The 17023-nt window shown below is 40.4% G+C and overlaps 1 protein-coding gene across 1 annotated transcript; it reads right to left on the bottom strand.

Moving 5' to 3' along the window:
- Nucleotides 1-541: 541 nt before the first annotated feature.
- PLEKHS1 (pleckstrin homology domain containing S1) lies at nt 542-16286 on the bottom strand. The gene is made up of 13 exons (XM_026069839.1): nt 16256-16286; nt 14908-14996; nt 14696-14802; nt 13165-13299; nt 11696-11768; nt 10913-11020; nt 10050-10145; nt 6273-6383; nt 5400-5515; nt 3846-4055; nt 3639-3740; nt 1549-1684; nt 542-702 (listed from the first exon to the last, which is right to left on the bottom strand). The coding sequence occupies exons 1-13, from the start codon at nt 16284-16286 to the stop codon at nt 634-636; spliced, it is 1383 nt and encodes a 460-aa protein (XP_025925624.1). The 3' UTR covers nt 542-633.
- Nucleotides 16287-17023: the final 737 nt, after the last annotated feature.

The following is a 17023-nucleotide window of genomic DNA, read 5'->3' on the forward strand; positions in this document are numbered from 1 at the left end:
TAGGGCTTGGTTCAGCTGCCAAAGAATCCAAAGGTGCTTCAGACACATTCCCCTTTTCCAACCAGCACTTTTTCCTGTCATCCCTCTAATGTCTTTTCGTGGCTGTAATGTAAGAGCAATATAACACAAGAGGCATCCCCACTACTACTACACGATGCTTTATCTATCAACCTTCCTTCCAGCATTACAGGTTTCAGTTTGCCTTTGCCTTTCTGTAGTTAGACCAAGGGAAAACATGTCTTTATTCCAAATGCAGCTTGTTTCCACACCCCTAAATGATTAGGAGATCAGTATAAATCAGTGTAATTCAGTGTAAAGAGGCAAGCACAGGTGTGAACCAATACTTTCTAGTGAGGTACAAAGTGTGTACAGTACAAAGGTTTAACACATGCTTTCACCTTCAGTTTTGTTCAACCTATTCACTCTGGCCAAACACATGCCATTCATGTGCCCAAAACAAGTTRTTAGGACATAAAATGAAAATGAAATCCACGTCCTGCATTCTTTGAACTTCAGCACCAAAAGTTGCCTGGCAGCTCTAGAAGGTAAAGATTACATCCATACACTATATATTACATTCTTCTCCACTACTCCTTCTGTCAAACTTTAGCACTTAATCGCTGAGGTCTTTTTTCAGGAACATGAGCAGCCTTTAACATGGAAGATATCTGAATCTGGGATCCTACATACAGTAAGTTTCACCTTAAAAAAGAAAAAAAAAGAAAAAAAAACTTTTACAGCTTGTTACAGAGCTGATCAACATCTGTGCTACTATATGACTTGTATTTTTAACTAGCTAAATAAAAATACCATGTTAGGATAGATAAGTATTTTTTCTTGCTGAGAATGGCTTTCTATTCTTTAGGTGACAACAACATCTGGTGACCTCAACTTTCTAAGCAAGATTCAAACAGGAAGGTGTTCATGTATAGGTTGGAGAACCTGGATACTGAAATAGGAGTCCATCTGAAAGAAACACAGAGGTCAACACACAGCAGATCTCTGTGCTGTTAAGGCACCACTAAGAAATCCCCCAGGTTCTTCAAAAGAAAGTAGTATCAGACAAGGAGCTTGTGTAGTGCTTGATTAAAAAAGGAATAGGAGGTAGGGTCTTTTCTCTGTGCTCAATAGCCAGATGGCTAACCTACCCTTGAGAGAACACCCTTTTGACTGAAACCACCACAAGCAACTACACACCCACTGGAGGCATTCCTTTACTCCTCAAAGTTTGCATTTCAAGGTCTTTATCTACAAAATACCAAGTAACTCTTAATTACAGTTGGTCAGAATCCTGCAAGGTTGCTTCAGGCTCTTTGAGATCAAGTCCTCAAACACAGCAGTGTAGACTCTGAATTCCCCAAATAGCTCACGAATAATAAGCGTTATGTCAGAATGATGCTGAGGGGCCATTTGGCACTGAGATTACTAATGCCAAACTCAAAATAGAGTAAACCCATTTGAATGAAGCTCTTTGAAAGGTGAAAAATAACTTGCTTTCTCATTTGGCTTAATTCACTTGACTATCATCTTCAAGTTAGTTGAGCTTACCTCCTTTCTTGTGGACCTGCTGATAAACAGGGAAGCTTCCTCCACATTCTTTGGGTGCAGGTCATTCACAGCCACTATACGGTCTCCATGGTTAAATATACATCCCAGGCGGTAAGGACCAGTCCAGTGTGAGACACTAGGTAATTGAAGGACAGACAATAAAGGAATCACATGGGATATCTAGTTACTGCTAATGGAATGAAGATGACCAAATGGGATTGCATTTATTGATATTTCCCTCTTGAAATAACACACAGAGTAAGTGATATTGTAACTTTTTGATCTGGTTCTAGCTGAAGCAAAACTGCTTCCTCCATCCTAACAAGTCCCCGTAAAAGTGTACATGACACTGACAATGACCCCCTAACACGATATTAGCGTTAACAAGGTCAATAGTGAAAGCTGGGGATTCGGGTCTGAACACAGTGGGTCAAACTCAGTGCAGGTATATGCCCACCGTTGCAGATATTTTAGCCCTATGCTTGACTGAGATGATTTTTGGAAATCTTCCATGGGGAGAGGATTAAACTAAAACCTATAATCATGTGTTTTATCTAAGATATAAGAATCACAGATCTATCACTGTCCTTGTGACTGTATGAGCCAAAATCCTGCCTGGACTCTAACGGAAATTCCAGTATTTCTTTCCTGCTTGTCTCTGATAGACTCTCCTTGATGACCAGCTATCTAGGACTGGCTGACCCAACAGTCAGACTTAGTGCTCTGTTCTGTCCTGGAACCAGCCCCAAATCCTTTCAGTATGAATTTCCACTAGAAAAGTACTATAAATTTTGATATAGATCTAATTTTTGCAGCTGCATCCCATTTCCAGTCCTTTTTGTTATGGTATTTTCTCTTCTTGCTGATAGTGGCTGAAACAAAGCGACTTCCTGCACACATAGYGCACTTGATAAGTATGAATCTCAGGGGAGCAGCAAAAGGGAGCCTCGGTGGTGTGTGGCAGTGAAAGACCATCAGACTGCACAGAAGGAGGCAAAAAGTATACGCTGAATTTTTTTCTGCTCCCTCTTCTTTCTCCTACAGTCATTGATATTGAAGGTCTAGGGAGAGCACTGATTTCTAGTGGGACTACCAGGGCGATCGATGCGCTCTAGCCCAAAACACCTACTTGTGAAAACTGACCCGACAACTGATTCCTAGCAGTGAACCAGTGCTGGGATTAATTCTGAGATTAATTTATGCTGGGATCCAACTCAAGTCAGCTTGATTTATCTAACATCATTTAAGTTTTCACTTACAGCCCACTCTTAACTGGAGACTCTTAATGTGCTTTGCAGGTGCTACTAGATGTGAATAATATTAGGGACACAGGCTAATATGTTAAAGGGAAAAAAAGAGACRAAAGGATTTGATGAATTAGAGTGAATTAGTGAATCTTCTAGATCTGAAAATGGTCCCCTGTGTGCTCGTAGGTTCCATTTTGCCACTCTTTCCAGTGACAGACAGGTTTTATGACTTTCCAAAGAACTGCCATCTCTTTCCACAAATCTTCTTTTTCTTCATAAGGCATAAACATACTTAAGGGGGTACGGTGGCCAGAAGTCAGATAAGTGGGACTTGAATTCTGCACCTTATATGTGTTTCCTAATTTTCAGCTTCATCATCAATAACAAAGCATAACAAATTATTGGTCATCTATACTAATCTCTAACAAGATTTTTAGTTGAAAACCCCTTTTTATCCTATCATAAGATATAYCCCCTCACCACATCTCTATCATCTCTATAGTTCACCAAATCAAAGGCAAAATTGACTAGCAGTAATTAAGTGATTCACATGAATATTAGAAGATTAGCTTTTGGGTGGGATTTAATYGCTAATTATTACACAAGATGCCATAGACATCTCAATTCTATACAGTCCCTTTCAACGGGGAAATAGGAACTCAAGTACAGGAACAGTCAGAAACAGCAGTAGGAAATTTCTAGAGTTCTAACACACACTGATTCTGTCCTGTTCTGCACAGCYGAAAATGTATATGGGGGTATACTGTTGCACACTTCTATCTCTACGTTGATTGTCACTCATTCACATCTGACAGGCACCATCATAAGACATCCAGAACTCACCATATTTGTCCTGCTGCTTCGGTAAGTGTTAGGTAACTGTCAATATCAATCAGGGGGATGAAAATATCCAACTTCTGCAGTTGGGTCTCATCTGTAACTTGACTGTGAAAGAAAACATCAGAGATGAGGCATGCTCTATCAGTACCTCAGCGGAAGTCCATGAATACATCTGTCTTCTCTGCAATGAAAAATGAAGAMGACACTTACCTGAGTAGTAGAGTCAGCTGAACCACCGAAAGGGGTAATAAGTTTTGCTTTCTCTGGAAGGTTGGCTGCTGCCTRGTGCCGCTTTCTGCAAGTTTTAGGTCTCTGTTTGCCACCGGGTCTCTTGGACATACATTGGTTTCCTGGCACTTGGGAGGAGTCAGGAGTCCATCACTGGTGCACAAGAGCTGGTGATTCTCATCCAGGACCCGACTGAAGAGAAAGGTCAATAAAAAATGAACTAGTCTGGCCATTCCAGGCACAGTTAATTTTGCATGGTTTGAAGCTGGATGAAATAGCTGTCAGTGAAGCAACGAATAACAAGTTCTTGTAGCATAKCCAGTGGACAAAATTACAGCTAAAGAAAATAAACTGTCCTTCTAAAAATGGATCATAAATCTCAGAATAAACCTTTTCAATATTTAAAGACTACTATTAAGCCTGAAAACATTCCAGCTAAAAACATGCTTTGACAAAGSAAGTGAGTACAGATTGTTGGCGTTAGCTGTACGAGCTCCTGTGGGGGTGTAACACTGTCCCCTGGGGGATACAATAATGCAGACGTGCTTAAATGCCTCTTAGGTCATTTGATGAACCATGTAACGTCTGGGGCTTCCCCCTGCTAAGACTGGGCTGAGTAGCAAAAGCAGCTCTTGATGGGTTTTAACTCAGATGGTATAGGCTTGTGGTTTTTTTATAGTGCTTCCCTCCAGAAAGACTCCCAAACACACAGAGGCGCTTCAACGAGTCTACTGTAACGAGCTGGTTCGTGGGTTTGCATTTCCAACCGCCTCCCACTAGGTGCAGCAAGACCTGACCATCAGCAAGCGGCAGGCCTTAGCTAACAAGTAACCACTTCTTCCCCGGCTCAGGGCTGGTGTCCTTCTACCACGAAGGCACACTTCTCTTCAGCATGATGTGCCATAACATGACAGTTGTAAAATTTCATCGTGGCACTAGAACTGTGGCACTAATTTCAGGTCTTTCTTGGTGGCATGCTAAATACTGTACCTTTGAAGTATGCAGCCACAGACCCATCCTTTGGATGGCATAGCAGAAGGAAGGAGATGACCTGTTCAAGATCACATAACTTCCTACTGGCAAAACTGGGATCTAACATCCCAGGTCTCTTTTTCTCTTTTAACCACTAGACAGCGCTGCCTGCTGTGGAGTCTGGCTGGCTGAAGTGTCGCTGGAGCTTGGCTGGGGTATCTGAGTACAGTGGTGGGCTGCTGCATCATAAAAGCCTAGAAAAAGTATCAGTCAACTAGAAGTGCTGTATCCTACAGTCAGAGCCTATCTAAATGCATGGGTTTGCAAAGTGAGTTTAAATTTTGCTTTGATAAGTTTGAATTTCGCTCTGGTATACTCAGCAGTTTTGAACTTTCTGAACCAAGACCAAACACAGACTCATTCAACCAAGATGAAACAATACGAACTCATTCAAACAAGATGAGAACCCTTTAGATATCACTAGGTAAATACCATGAGTGACAGCTCTTCCTATATCACTATATCACTTTTAATTTTCAGAACCTTAATAAAGTTGTTACTTACAGTGATTTCATTGACATATAAATGTTCTCCTTTACAGTGTTCTTCTGCACTGGCTTCTCTTGCACAGGGACATTAGACTCAACTGCAGGGTCAGGCTTTGGTATTTCAGTATTACACTGTTAGAAACACATAACAATATTTGAGGTAAACGTTCTTGTTCTGCCTACAGAAAAATCTTAATTTCATTATTTTATTCAGTACTTGTGCTGTTTAAAGATAATACACTGGCTAATACAGCTTAGCTTTCCCTCAGATAAGTCACCTCCCAGAAACAGTGAGCTATAAAAATGGTTGAAACTTAAAAGTTAATGTTATCTGGTATTATTGACACTATCGCTTGCTTTCCTTTCAGACTGGAATATAACCAGCTATATTCTAAAGTATCCACCAAAATTACTTCTCTTGTTCCCTTGTTTCAAACTGAAGCGCACCTACCAAAATGTTTCACAGCACTTTAAAATTACTGTTTGATTTTATGCAGTTTACTGACACTTCAGTAGAATTATGTTTTGAAATATTTAAAGTAATGTACAGATAAATTTTCTAAAGTAGTTATCAGCTTCTGAAAAAAGCTGTGATAGAGTGGGCAAAAGCCATTTACAGTGAAGCAGTCTACTTGAGGAATTTCAAGAAAATCAACAATGTTTTTGTCAAAATGCTACTTGCTGCCAGAAAAATCCTTTGAATGAGTCTAGTATATTTTTTCTCATGCAAATGAAGGCTCTATCACCTAGTGCTTTACCAATGTATTTCTCTGGCAAAGTATTAGCTTTCTATATATACCAGTTCCACTTTGGATTGTTAAATGTATCCTGTATCCTTGGAGTTAGATTATAGTTAACAAAACAGAAGAACTCACATCTGATAAACTACCTTTGCTAAAAGATTGCTCGGAGTTTTGTAATAGTCATCTTCTTCCTCTTTGATGTCTTCATCTGTATCTGATGACAGTGGATTTTCCTCAGTCTTTCCCATATTTTTATTCTGTTAAAATAATGCTTTATATTTAACAGCATCAGTTATACAGATTATTTAATGTGTATTTTTCCATTTATTTGGAAAAGTAATAGAATCATCAAATATCCACAGGAAACATGGGAAGACTTGCTTCTCCTTGAAGACAGAAATGCTAATACGAGTCTGTTTTAGGATCAAGGTATCTGTAATTGTGCTTCTACTTGTATTTTTGAGATAAACTGCACATGCACAATACCGGCCACTAATATTAGTATTTCTCATACACTGATATGTGGTAAGCAGGAAGCTGCAGTTGACTGTGTTCAATAATTGTTATTTTATTTAAAAATCAAGTTAAGTGGGTTAAATACTTATATATGACTCTGCATGCATTTAGGGTATATTTTTGTGTACAAAAGATTTTTTATTTGGGTTCAGACCTAGAGTCTTTACCCCAGGAAAAAAATCCAAAGAAAATCTAGAATTGGATAGGGAAATATTTGTTATTTTTAAGCATCTTTTAACTGCTATCAAGTAAAGAATGAATTTGGGACTTCCCTGATTAATGACAAATCTGTTAACTCATACTTCTCTAAGAACTAGAACATACCTTAGAGGGCTGGAGACCCAACATTGAATGCCTTGTAAACTGAGTGATATTCTACTTTAAGATGCTTCATAAATACTCAGAATAGTAAGTTTAGGGCAATTTAATAAGTCAAGGAGAAATTAATCCCTCCACCAAGTTTATCTTTTTAAGTCACAAAGATAAATGATTTATTCCTATGTCTCCTTGTTGACTTCACTATAATGAAGAGTACGGTAATTAGTATTTAGCTTCCTCCCAGTGCAATTCTCCATGCCATGTTTCTGATGCAATCATATTTTATCTCTCTACTTACACCCTAGGTTTCCATGGTGATAATTTTAATAACTGCTAAATATGCCACTGAATATATTACTGTTTTCAAGGTAAAGTAAATTAAACTAATTACTCTGTTTCATGTGAAGAAAAGAAACTGGCACTGAATAGAAATTAGAGATGATGAAGGCGTTTATGTTTGTTGTGGATATAAATGTCATTAAAAAGCAGCCCATGTTCTAGGAGTCAGAACACACCTACAAATGGTCCCTCAGGAAGCGCGTAACAAAAATCCTTAGTGGGAACTGGACTGACTCTATGGTCATGATCTAAAGTTGTGAACGAGTTTCCCAGTGAATTTTCAGGGGCTTTGGATCAATCCCATAGTAAATGCTTGGGAAAAAGGGGGTAAAGGAGGTGATTTTATGAGGTCTTGGGATCCTCCAGCTCCTCTCCTCTCAAGAGCAGATGGCACTCAGCAGGTTCCCAAACTGATCCTTCAGTCACTGACAGTGGCCAGCTTTTGTGACATGAATACAGTGTTTTTCTTGGCACCATCTTAGATTTAGGGGATAATGGGAAGCAGAAGGTTAAGCTGCTGCAGCACTGGGTCTAGATCAGCAGCGTTTGGCCTAGATCTCAATTCTTCCAGGTGCTTTGGAAGTGGAGCAGCATGGTTAACTTCAGTGTAAAATTATTCTCAACCTTAGAGCTAAGTAAGTTAGTAAAGGCTATGCTGAACCAAGGTGAGGATTTATAATAGGAAGAAAGCAGATTACAAAGGAGATTAGCTATAGCACAAGGTGGAATATGAAAGGGGTAACTGGAAAACAACTGAGCAATTGTTAGTTATAGACCTTTTGGGGGAAGGGTCAAAAGCTATGTGATGTGCTAAGCTCTTTGAAAGAGGGACTTCTCTTTTAATCATGTGTGTCCAACACATATTAAAGCTAGTGTTCCTCACTAGGATGCCTAATCCTGACAGTAGGCCTGTACGCCGGTAATGAGTCGTACGGGGTGACACAAGTGAGGACTCACTATTTTGATTGTATTTTGGATATTGAAAGCTGCATATGGAAATAGCTGATACTGAACTTCCATGTCAACAGAGACTTGATTTTGTAGCTCCAGAAGGTGGGTTCAAAGGGAACCAGGTCCCCCAAACCTCTCTTGGATTACTGGGTCCCTGACTCTTTGACTAGACTCCCTGACATTGAGGACCTTCTTTGCATGAGTAATAGTTACTCAGCAAAGAGTTTTTGGGATCAGGGGGTGCAAGAGGGAACCATCAAAAGTAACTAGATACAAGGAATGCGGAGTCATACTTTTAACAGGAAGTAAACACAAGGGTTTAATCTAGAAGTGAGCTGTCTAAATATCATTGAGCAGAGAAAAGATACAGAGATGTCAGCAGATACTAAACTTATGAGGCAAGTAAAATATTTTTATCAAATGAACAATCATTGTTCCTTGTTAGCTCTCTGACAAGGTCATTCATAATATTTTCACCCATCCTGAAACAAAAATGAGAGCTTCCTGCTACTCCCTCTGCTTCCGATTAAAGAGAACAGGTAAAACACAAGCTCCTTATTGTTTACTCCTTGTGACCACTCTGTCCCACTCTGAACAGCAGCGTATAATACATGCCCTCTGAGTCACCATAAGTACGAGAAGGATTAATGAAAGAGGCAGGAAAGGGCTATGTGAGAGAGAGACAGACAGACAGAAACGGAGCCTTGGCAGGCATACAAAGTAGCACTAGTTAAAAATCAAACTAAGGGTTTGATTTTAAGGTGAGTTAACCCAACCCAGTTTGGGGCTCAGACTCACAACTGAATTATTGCGCCTTCATAAATTACTGTGTATCTTCTGAGCTGTGGTAACTACCCATGGCATTGCAAGGTAGTTTCAACTATTTTCACTTCATTACACTAAATTTAGCTGTATTATCTCATACTTGCTGCCACGCTGTACATACATGGATGGTTACTGCAACATGTGATTTAATAACCTGCTAGCCATGATAGCAGAACAGATTCTTTCCCTATGTCTCAGCCACTCCAGATCATAGTCCAATGTATAAACTGCTAATAAAGACGGCTTTATAATCAGCTGCCAAACTGTATACTGGCATGGCGGTGCCTTGGGCATGTATTCTGTTCTGTTGACTCTGCTGCAAAGGCAGTAACCAAGGGCAGAGGGCTGGTGAAAAACATTTGAAATTGCTGCAGCTATTTGTTCAGGGAACACAGGTCAGATCGCTTAGCCTATAGTACATGGTTATGTTTATTATTTTATCTTTTAGAATCATTTCTACCAGATATGAAAGCTAAATTACTGGAAGCCATATTTATGCTGATAGAAGGTCAGCCCTGAGGTGTGCCTCAATTCAACAATACCTTGTTCTTTAGTTCTGTTAAATTGATTCAACTGCTACTTGCACACATACTCTGAAAGAGGATAGAGAAAGAAACCATTCAGGAAGAGAGTGGCACAGCTGAGAAATATGGTGGGAGGGACAAGTCCTCAAGTAGTGCAACTTCAGAGTTCTCTATCAAGCTGCTTAGAGGTGCCACAAGTTGCAATTGCTGCAGAGAAACTCTGAGGATCTGCCCCCAAGAAACTAAGTGAAAGGTATTTCAAGCACGTTCTCAGAAGGTTATTTTCAATGCTAAATAAAACAAGAGATTAGCTATATTTAGAAAACCTGCACAGTGAAAACCAACTCAACGCGCTTGTGAAGTAGGTGAATAATCTATAGCTACAGATATTCAAGCGAGATGAGAGCCAATAGTTACTTCTGCAGACTGAACAAGTCAAAAGCTGCTCACCAGGCTTGGAAAAACTCTTCTCAGTGAGTCGTACTGAGACTGATGGGGGCCAGGATCTGAATTAGGCCTGTTCTTTTCTTCTGAGGGACCTTTCTCCTGTACGCAAAAGAAAAATGTTGACTCCTGTATACTCTGCAGATGTTTTACCTGCCTTGTTGCTGGGTAACACAGCCTTTGTTAAGCTTTCTCCAGGAGGACTATTTGTGCAGAGCTTTGTGACTATAGAAAACCAACTCTTCCCTGGCTTCTATTCAGTCTGTCGCCAAGGATGGGGACTGTAATTCCTCTGGGATAGTAGCAATGCTTTCCTTCCTTTCTATTTACATATTGAGGGGGAAGATCTGAAAGGCACAGAGGACAGCTAGGAGTCCAGGTTCCAGTGGATGTCACTGGAACTGAACTCCCCTCTAGGCTTTGAAGTCTGAAGAGAGAGTCAAAGAAAAGCACAATCACAAAACAGGAAGAATGTCGCCAGCAGCTGCGGAAAAAATATTCACATGGCTTGCTGAGGCACGTCAAAGCTAATCTGTAGGGGCTTATTTTAGGAATGAGAAGGTGGCCACCAGTCTTTGCCAGTCAGCTGAGATGGCCAATGAGTATTAGTGCTCACTGCCATGAACACCTGCCCTTACTTAAATGCAGACTAGTAAACAAACATGCCAGTACTGACCCTGTGTGGGGACTCTCTGACATTATAATCCAGGTCCTACTATATAAAGCCCCAATATAAAGCAGAATACTCCACCTTGCACTCAGTGCATGACCTCAGAAGAGCTTATTTGGATTGAAACTAGCACCTATACCAAACAAATTTCACAGTTACCCCTGGCAGCAAACTCATTAGGGACTGCTAATCCATCTACCTTCTGGATGTTTTGCCTTTCCAGGTGGCTGGTCATAGCTACATCATTCAAGGATAATGGCAAAGAGGAAGGCCGGCTTTTGACTTCTGGATTTGCAGGATCTTGGTTCTAGAGACAGGACAACAGCAGTTTAAGATGACAGGCACCTGAAGTGCATGGGCTACAATGTACCAGGGCATCCCAGTAGTACAAATTCTACTTGTAAAGGCTCAGATAGGTTGTCTCTGTGGTATTTTGCAGGCAAATATAAATTTGCCCTGCTTGTACTCTGAGCTGACTGGAAGCTGTTGACATGTAAGTAGCATAGTGCTGAGTCTGAACCGATAGGCCCAGCTGACCGACAAGGTACAGAAACTTGGGCTTGACATTGAATTAACAGGGCTTCCAGTTGGTTCATAGCACTGACAGACTAGATGTGAATCAGTTTGTATAACAGCATGTAGACATATCTGAAAAGCCCACAGTAAGAACCGTGCACAAGTTTGCATTCTGCGACATCAAAGGTGCAATTCATTGCAGCATAATGTCAATCGCCTCCTAATTTCCATGTGGCTTATTCTTCAAAGAGATTCCTTCAACGTAAAATCAATCCCAGCGCAACACAGACTGTGCAATGCCTGCTAAACTCATAAGCCCAGCATACAGGATCTATATGGAAAATTAAAGAGAGGCAAGGGCCAACCTGCAAGGCCAAAATCGGGAAAATTCCTTGCCTCTTAGCACAAGTTTCTAATGAACTTACAAACTTCTTCCTTTCTTAAATCAAGTGTAGCAGCAAGTCACCTGAGGACATCCACCTCCTTTTGCCTCCCTGCAGATTGAAGATATCTCAGTGACCCAGTCCTCTATCTCCTGCCTGTAGGTTGGAACAACAGAAATGTAAACCCCTTAAGTAAACCACAAGGAAAATGCACTTGCTCACCCACTTCCTCTTATGGGCCTAAAATAACACTTTCCGAAATCAACAGGGAAAATTGTTTCTTCCTTTCAAGAGAGTGTGCTTGGGTGGCCTCAGCCAGATGGCAAAGTTCAGGCCGTAAAGAGATGCAGCACAGGACTGTGAGCTAAAAGCTATGAAGGGGGGTGTGTGTGTGTGTATGCACACGCAAGAGAGATGAAGGAGGGGTGGAATGGTTCCTTCTGCTTCATTTGCTATGTGTAATGCTGCTTTGCTGTGTACTGCCCTAAAGATGGCCAGCAAGGCTTACGAACGTGTTTGGGCAGGTAGAACGAGCAACAGGTCATGAATGCACCATAGAAACACTGCTCTGTGCTTGCAAGGGGGATTAGTTTGATGAATTCTGGACCACTTCCCATCAAATACTTGTGAAAGGAGTGCCCTGAGCGAAGGTGTGGAACGGCATGCTCAAGCAACACATAGGTATATGTTTTCCTCTGTGCAGCGTTTCACACATCAGCTGCTCTTCCGTATTAAGACAGAAAAAACCCTGACATGCCTGTGGCTGGGAAAGCGAGGGAGGAAGCTGGGAAGTAGCAGCAGAGGAGCACCTTGCCGAATGTACTCCCTCACCTAACTGAGTTTTGGCTGATCACCACAACAGCAGTAATTTCGGCTCTTGCTGAAGGCTGGATTATAGACTGGGAGGGCAGGGAGTGCAGCAGCTGTGCTGCTGAGCTGCAAAGCCAGCCATCTGAACAGAGGCCCTGAACGGAGGCCCAGACTCCCTTCTGGAGTCTGTTTTCTCTCTCGAGAATTTTCCCCTTTACTCTGCTTTTCTTGATCAATAACCTTCTTTCCAGGGCAGGATTATTTCCTGTCATTTATCCGTAAGCAGCATTAGCTTTCCTAACTCCCAGAAGCCACAGGGTTAGAAGGCAAAACTCTCTGCTCTTCCTTGACTCTTTAGTGGTACAGTTTGACATTACATTAGAACACTGATAAAATGCTTTTGCCATGCCTCCTCCCAGCTGTGTGCTTCCATTACTTTCTCATGTTGGATCTTGTAACAGCATGGCTACTGGGGAAGTTAATTCAGCTGTCTGAACCAACAGAAAATTAACCTTGCCACAGGAAAAAAAAGGAAGACATACAGACCAGTTTTCCACTGGATCAACCAGCTGAACCATTTCATCCTGAAGTTGCACAATCAATATATCTGACACAAGGAGAGACTGGAAGAGCGGGCCAGAGCTGCAGGGAAGGAGAAGGACTTTGCCCTGGGGCAGCAGCGTGGTGTTACAATAGCTTAATTGTAATGTCAGATTGCATTTACGTGTCTTTCTATGCATACCTGCTCCTTCCAATGAGGTAGTAACTTCTGTCTCCAGTGCTGATAGACATCACCTCTTCAGGAGGGCATTTAAACATCTTCCTTACTGTTGCCATCCTTTCAGAATTACTTATGCCAATTTCTATATTTATGATTCTGTGAAAATAAGCATATGAAACATCCTATATAGCTATACACACATATATACACATATACATGTGTGTGTATGTGTATTTTACACTTCATGGATCTGCATGGAAAAAGGTATATATTTTCCCCCCCAAAATTCTCAAGAAAATAAGTGCACACTTCCAAAACATTTTCTGGTCTTTCAATAAAGAAAACTCCAAAACAAACAAATAAAATCTGTAAAACAAATAAAATTAAAGTTTTACAATAACTCATGTCCCAATTTTGGAAACTCATTTTTGAATAAGGGGGCTCATGCTCGAATGTAGAATCTTAAAAAGAAGTTATAGTAAGAAAAATGCCTTGCAAATCTTTTTTCAACAACTACAATAAGTTTGATTTGAAACCAACTGTACATTAACAGTGTTCTAATGGAGGATAGCAGGAATAAACAAGATACACTCTTAATATATTCTTAAATGGAAGCACTGCTTCCATTAACTTCCAAGACATTAAATTAGACCAAACTGCTGTTGTAGTAAAAACAGTGAGGACAATGACGATAATGATAGTAATAATATAATAAAACACCCCTGAGCAAGTTGGAAATTTTTCTAAAGCTTCACACTAAAAATCCTTTTAATGGAAGAAACACAACAGCAATGCGAGTCCAGCGAATTCCATGCTTAGCAAGTCCAGGGGCCTTTGGATCTGGTCTCAAGTCTGACTGGGAAAACCTTTATATTTCTTTGCCAGAACTGTTTCCCTTCTATATATTTAATACCACAGGTGACGCTATAAAGGGCACTAGTACAAAGCAAATGACACCCAGCCTTGATGCAGCCTGCGATGGGCGCTGTCCCGAGAAGAATGAAATGACCAGCCCAAAGGAGCCAAGCAGAACAATTTCTCAGGGGAGTAAGTGGCAGCAAAGCAGCAAGCATCAGCCCAAAGGGCTAAGTAAAAGCAGTGAGACTTCTGCTCAACTTGTGGAGCACTTTGTAAAGTTGCAAGGTGGGAAAGGTTCTGTTCAACAGTTATGAGCGGCACAGCCCATCCTTACTTGTGTGTGAATAAATGCGTAGTGCTGTACTCACAGAAGATAAAAGTATCTTCTACTACAGGAATATAGCCTTCTGGATCACGGAGCCAAGCTGTCTGCTTTGCAGACAATGCATTGTCACAATCCCTCACGTAAATGTGTCAGATTCCATCAGAAACATTTAGGATTTTTACTTCTACATAAATCATATGCTATAAGCTGCACCCAAAGCCTAGAAGAGTCCATGGGACTCTTCTCTTGACTTCAGTGGGATTTGGCTCAAGAACCTCAAGCAGCAACAAATGTCCGCACAGTCAGTGGACATTTAAGAATGTTGATATGTGATTTAAAATAAAAAGGTGATGCATTAGAGTTACATACTGATCAACAGCTATGGAGCCTTTTATATTCCGGCCTTTTAGATACTTCAGGGTGTAATAACCCTTGCTGGATTTGGACAGGATGAAAAACCGCCTTTTCCAGGAACTCTGCCGAAGAGAAAATAATTTATCTTTCATCAATACTCAGGAGAGCAGAAATAACAGATGTTTCTTGAGGGATTGCTGGAATATGACTAATTTGCACTAGTATACCTGTGAGCTCAAAAGCTGAAGAGGTGGAGATTTGGTGAAGAATCCGTGTTTGCAAACTTCATCGTTGGGGCAGAATGTGTTTTGAGCTCCTAGCAATCAAAGAGAAATGAATGGCACCATTATTCAATTTGTTGCTAATTAATCTATTACAAGGACCTGCTTGAACTGGAAATTGTTGCTGATCCCCAGCTTCTGTGCTAACTGGCCATGAAGCACATTCAATTAGAGATGACAAGCACAAATCAAAGCTTTAAAACATAGGGCCAGGCCATCCTTCCCTGATATCACTGTTACTGCTGACAACTGGCCAAACCTGTAAACAAAGGAGAGCAGTGGTGTATTGTGTTGTGAGAGGCGGCTCGGAAGATATCTTAAGACTCTGCCTTGGTCTGGTCTTATTTAACTTCTTATTAGTGACCTGAAAGAGAGTAAACAGCATGCTGATAGCATTTGTAGGCGGCATTCAATTTGGATGGGGCACAAACACCACTAAGGACAAAGCACCCTGCCCTGTGAATTGTGCTGTAACACCAGGAGAATGTCTGCCATGGAAAATATGACCTAAAACCTTGGGGGGGGGTGGGAATATCTGAATGTATTTATTCATGACCCTGCATACGCCGTGGCCAGCTACAGTTTCAGACTTGTATTTTCTAATCAGTGGTGGATTTATAATCAAAATCTCAGCCTTTACTTATTAATGCACTTTACCACTCAACGTAAGGAGTGGAAATCTCATTCCGTCTTTTAAGTTGTAAACTGCGTATGGGAAATTAAGATTTTGAAAGAATTCAGTGACTGAAGGGAGCACAGTCAACGTCATTTTGGATCTTCCAGTAAGGGACAGTTGAGGATGTACATAAGTTCTGGGAAATACACCAGCAATGTACCGCAACCAACCACTTTGTGGTGGCACGAGAAACGCTTTGTGCTGAAATTCCACTTACAGCTGACTTCAGTGGAGGTAAGATTTCATCATCAGTGCCTTGGAACTACTGGCTGTATCTCCCTGTTCCTGGTTAATTTTTAAGGATYTTAATCTTTTTACATTGTCCGTCCAACCTCTGTGTCAGGGACAAGAAAGATTCTGTTTTAAAGGGACAGGCTGCATTTAGGACAGACTCATTACAGAAGGAAGCAGAAGAGTAGAGTTATGGAATTAACGTACAGAGTAAGTCCAGCCGGACTCATCAGATTTTTCTAATATGCTGTTTTTCCCTGTTTTTCACTAACTTTTTAACACAAAGTCCTTGGCAGAAGGAGGGGAAGGGTATGGTGTCAAATACTGATGAAAATGGTTTGAAACCTGACACACAATTGACAAATCTCCATAAATTAAATTTTGTACCTGTAGAATTTCTTCTATTTCTGGAAGCCATCCTGATTTTTTCTTCCACCCAGAAAATAAAGAGAGCAAAAACCCTGAGGCTAATTCCTTTCACTTGGATTCCTGTTGAGCAGCATTTTACTGTACTTATGGTCACCTGAGAAAATAACAAGTATCTCAAAAGTGTTTATTTCCATAGTGATGATAAATCTACATACAAATAAATATAGAAAGATAAAAATCTATAATAAATTATAATGCTTAAAAATACAATTACAATCTATATTTATTATATACAATTATTACATATTATATATTAAAATTATATATGCTATAATATTATGTGTATTTTGTTACTATATTATATAATTATTAAATTATATACTTTATAAAATTATAGAGTTCAAAGGGATGATTTGCCCAGGAACTGAGAAGATCTGCCAATGGAGTCTCATTTTGTCCCTTTCTTTGCATTAGAAACAACAGCTGCAACCTAGGAGCATTGCATCAGATACATCTTTCTGACAGTGCCTTAGCAGTGTGATTGAAACTGCATAAAAGTAGGCATAGCCTGGCCTAAAGAGCTTAAAATCTAAGGATATTTTAAAAATCTAGTAATAAAACTACATGTCTAATAATCTGCAAGTCTGTAGCACCCTTAATACAATGCCCTCAGAACAATTTATAAACAGTGATGCAATAAATTTCAAAGCGTTCTAAGATGTGGATTAGTATCACGGTTTTACAGATGGGGGAACAGACAATATCTATCTTTATTTATGTCAGTTT

This window comes from Apteryx rowi, unplaced genomic scaffold (assembly GCF_003343035.1).
Source record: "Apteryx rowi isolate R43461 unplaced genomic scaffold, aptRow1 scaffold_3, whole genome shotgun sequence".
NCBI classification, from domain to species: Eukaryota; Metazoa; Chordata; class Aves; order Apterygiformes; family Apterygidae; genus Apteryx; species Apteryx rowi.